Source organism: Morone saxatilis, unplaced genomic scaffold (assembly GCF_004916995.1).
Source record: "Morone saxatilis isolate NCDOM2014 unplaced genomic scaffold, NCSU_SB_2.0 Contig1, whole genome shotgun sequence".
Classification (NCBI taxonomy): Eukaryota; Metazoa; Chordata; class Actinopteri; family Moronidae; genus Morone; species Morone saxatilis.
The window spans coordinates 10,905,156-10,908,355 of NW_023339651.1; the positions used below are offsets into that span (position 1 = coordinate 10,905,156).

At 41.9% G+C, this 3,200-nt stretch overlaps 1 protein-coding gene across 1 annotated transcript in view; it reads left to right on the forward strand.

The window, feature by feature from the left end:
• The window catches only part of svild (supervillin d), a 42,906-nt gene that overhangs the window by 35,295 nt on the left and 4,411 nt on the right, over positions 1-3,200 (forward strand). Inside the window, exons 14-19 of the mRNA XM_035669552.1 lie at positions 1,216-1,377; positions 1,621-1,757; positions 1,889-2,036; positions 2,193-2,338; positions 2,568-2,743; positions 3,015-3,186. Of these exons, the coding sequence (XP_035525445.1) occupies positions 1,216-1,377; positions 1,621-1,757; positions 1,889-2,036; positions 2,193-2,338; positions 2,568-2,743; positions 3,015-3,186 (941 nt within the window). The remainder of the gene's footprint in view (positions 1-1,215; positions 1,378-1,620; positions 1,758-1,888; positions 2,037-2,192; positions 2,339-2,567; positions 2,744-3,014; positions 3,187-3,200) is intronic.

The window sequence follows — 3,200 nt, forward strand, 5'->3', positions numbered from 1 at the left end:
TTATTGTGTCATGCACATACAAATATCCACATGGACTTTTAAAATACCAACAGAATATAGACTAGATTGAGACTTATTTTGTTTGCAAGGATGCAAGTTTCATCCTGCTGTCAACCCTAGCTGAAGTCTTAGGAACCTGGTTACATGTGTACACCCCTGTTTAGTTCTGGATCTATCACTGAACTATATGAGCAGGACACACACTTGCACATCACAGATGACGAAGAAAATGTTTAATGCCAGAGAGAGTAAAATTGTGTGTCCTGTTTGCTCCATCAAGTGTCTCTATAGCCAACATGCTGGGACAACGGACACCATGTTTTTTACACAAATAAAAGAATAACTTAATATCTAAAATTTGCCAAATATAAATAAAGGTCCAAATAATGAAGAATTTGTCATAGACGGCATTTCACAAACTTGATAAAGTTTCTCCTCTCAGCCACTCTCAAAATTGGTTTTTAAGGGAGTCTGAGGATATTGCGGTTACTAGTTAAGTGGTGAATTAAGTTGAAACAGACAATATGATCGAATCTCAATGCATCTCCAATGCGTCTTGGCTGCATTCACACCTGTACTTAGTGCTGTCCACTTGTAATGGGTCACTGAAGACACATGTTATACAATATCAGGTCTAAACACAACCTATGATCCCAGAAAATCAGCTTTCTGTAGGTTACTCTAATGCCCTACCCTGATTATAGAGACAAAGTTTCTTGTTTACATGATGATTAATCAATCAGATTACTACAAAAGGACAACAGTAACCTTACTTAAGTGTATGCACAGTAAACACATAGCATGAAAGCAAAACGTATTCTGTACTCAAGGACTGAATCTGTTCTGAAGGTACAATCAACTTACTCAGTTAGCTACCTGATATTCTTACACTGTTGTGTAGTTTTCATCTGCAGCTTGCGTATTTCCTACATTCAGTTCCTCTTTTATAGAGACACTTCACAGACTAGTCAGACCTCAGTGACACAGGTTAACTGGTTTCACAAGAGGAAGTGAACACCGCAGCTATGTTTAAGATGTCTAGTATGGCTCACATGAAAGAAGAAATTGGAAAACCTGTTCTGTATCTTATGATCTATATTATAAATCTGTGGTCTTTGTTTGTTATAATTAGCGAGATGGCAGTATAGATCAAGAATAGCACTGATTAAAAACACTTTAACTGTGTCTAATTGTCTTGGTTTCTCTCCCTCAAAGTGGCGAAACACTCCAGAACAAACCTGGCTGATGTGGCCTTGGCGGGTCTTGCCAGCAAGGAGAACTTCCGCAAGGTCAACCTGCGCAATGTGAAGTCCACCGATGTTGTCACCAACAACAGTGCGCTGCCTTTCAACAAGCTCATGCTCATTCGCATTAAAGGTCAGAAACAAAAGAGATTGCACCGTGTGTCTGTTTCGAATACAAATGCAGGTCTGATTTATGGTGATCTGTCACCCGTAACAACAGTTTGAAACTGCTGCGAACTACTGCGAATTTCTCAAGTGTGTTTCTTGTGTCATTTCTTAAGATTGTTAATTTAATGTACCATGAAGAATATTTAATTACAGATTTATATCAGTGATTTATGTTTCATATTAAGACTATGATTTGCTTTATCTGTAGGTCGGAGGCATGTGCAAGTGCGCTTGATGGAGCCCACAGCCCGCTCTCTAAACAGCGGCGACTGCTTCCTTCTCATATCGCCAAAACACTGCTTCATGTGGAGCGGCGAGTTTGCCAACGTTATTGAGAAAGCCAAGGTAGAGACCCTCTCCCACATAATGAAAACCTTCAAGAACGCTTCAGAACCAGTTTTGGATCTTTAGACAGGTGATGAAGTTTCCACTCAAATACAGTTGTGATATATACAATGTGCTTTGTGTGTGACCAGGCGTCAGAGATGGCGTCGTTTGTTCAGGCCAAGAGGGACCTTGGGTGTAAGGCCCCCCAGGTGACAGTGCTGGAGGAGGGCATCAACACTGACAGCAGATGGGCCAGAGAGTTCTGGAGCCTGCTGGGAGGACAGACCCAATACAGAGGTTCATACACTCATTATATATTCTGTCACTATACGTATATATGCTTTTTAACTGAAGCTGTTGGACCTCAGCATTTGAAGGATTGTCTGTCTAACCACCTACACATATGCTCACCCTGCTCTTTGTGCTTTGTGTGTGTGTGTTTTTGTATTATAGGGGCAGGAGAGCCAGAGGAGGATGAGCTGTATGAGAGTGGTGTGTTAGACTCTAATGGTGTGTACAGACTTCAGGGAGACAAACTGGTGCCTCATGAAGATGCCTGGGCCTCCATCCCAAGTGTCTCCTTGCTCAACTCTAAAGAGGTAACACCACTGCTAGAGTTGACCTCATATGCTGAAGTGTGGAAAACAAATTTGATCCATTTTACATCTGGAAAAGTCGAAGACACTGCATATAAAGTGTGATATAAAAGTTATAGATGTTCATAAAGCATCCATAATAGTCCAGACAGACATTGTTTCTGTTGTTTTGCATGTAACTGCAATAACATCACACACTTTCTCTCCTCCTTCCCCCTGCTGCCAATACCAGGTCTTAGTGTTTGATTTTGGCAGCGAAGTGTATGTCTGGCATGGAAAGGATGTGCCCTTGAGTGACAGAAAGGTTGCTGTGAAACTGGGCAAACAGCTCTACAGCGGCAGTTACGACTACAGCAACTGCAGAGTCAACCCTTTAGATTCTTCCTGCACGAATGAGGATGTGCCTCAGTAAGTATCACGTTAATCCTGCCACCTTTTTTAGCAGTTAACACAATTGTATAAGTACTCTGTGGTGCACTTAATGGGTTTTTATATTTTAAGTGTTTTGGATGCCTGATTTTTCACTTAATCAATGCACTGTTATGAGCCATAAAGTGGGCCTGAATTGGCAGCACAGTTTGTTAGATTCTGGTTGTGTTATAGTAGCCCCTAGTGGTTTTATCTTGCCAGTACAGCTGCACAAAGGGAGACATTTTTAAATGATTTACTCATTTTTCAGGCAGGGGGAGGGTCGTCCGAGCTGGACTCTGTTTGGCCGACTGTCGGAGCACAATGAGACGGCCCTGTTCAGAGAGAAGTTCCTGGACTGGGCTGAGAGGAAGAAGGAGGAAGCAGCTCTAGCCGAGGAAGTCAAGGTAGACCAGATTAGACTAAGGGCATTTGCATATAATGTGTGTGTGTGTGT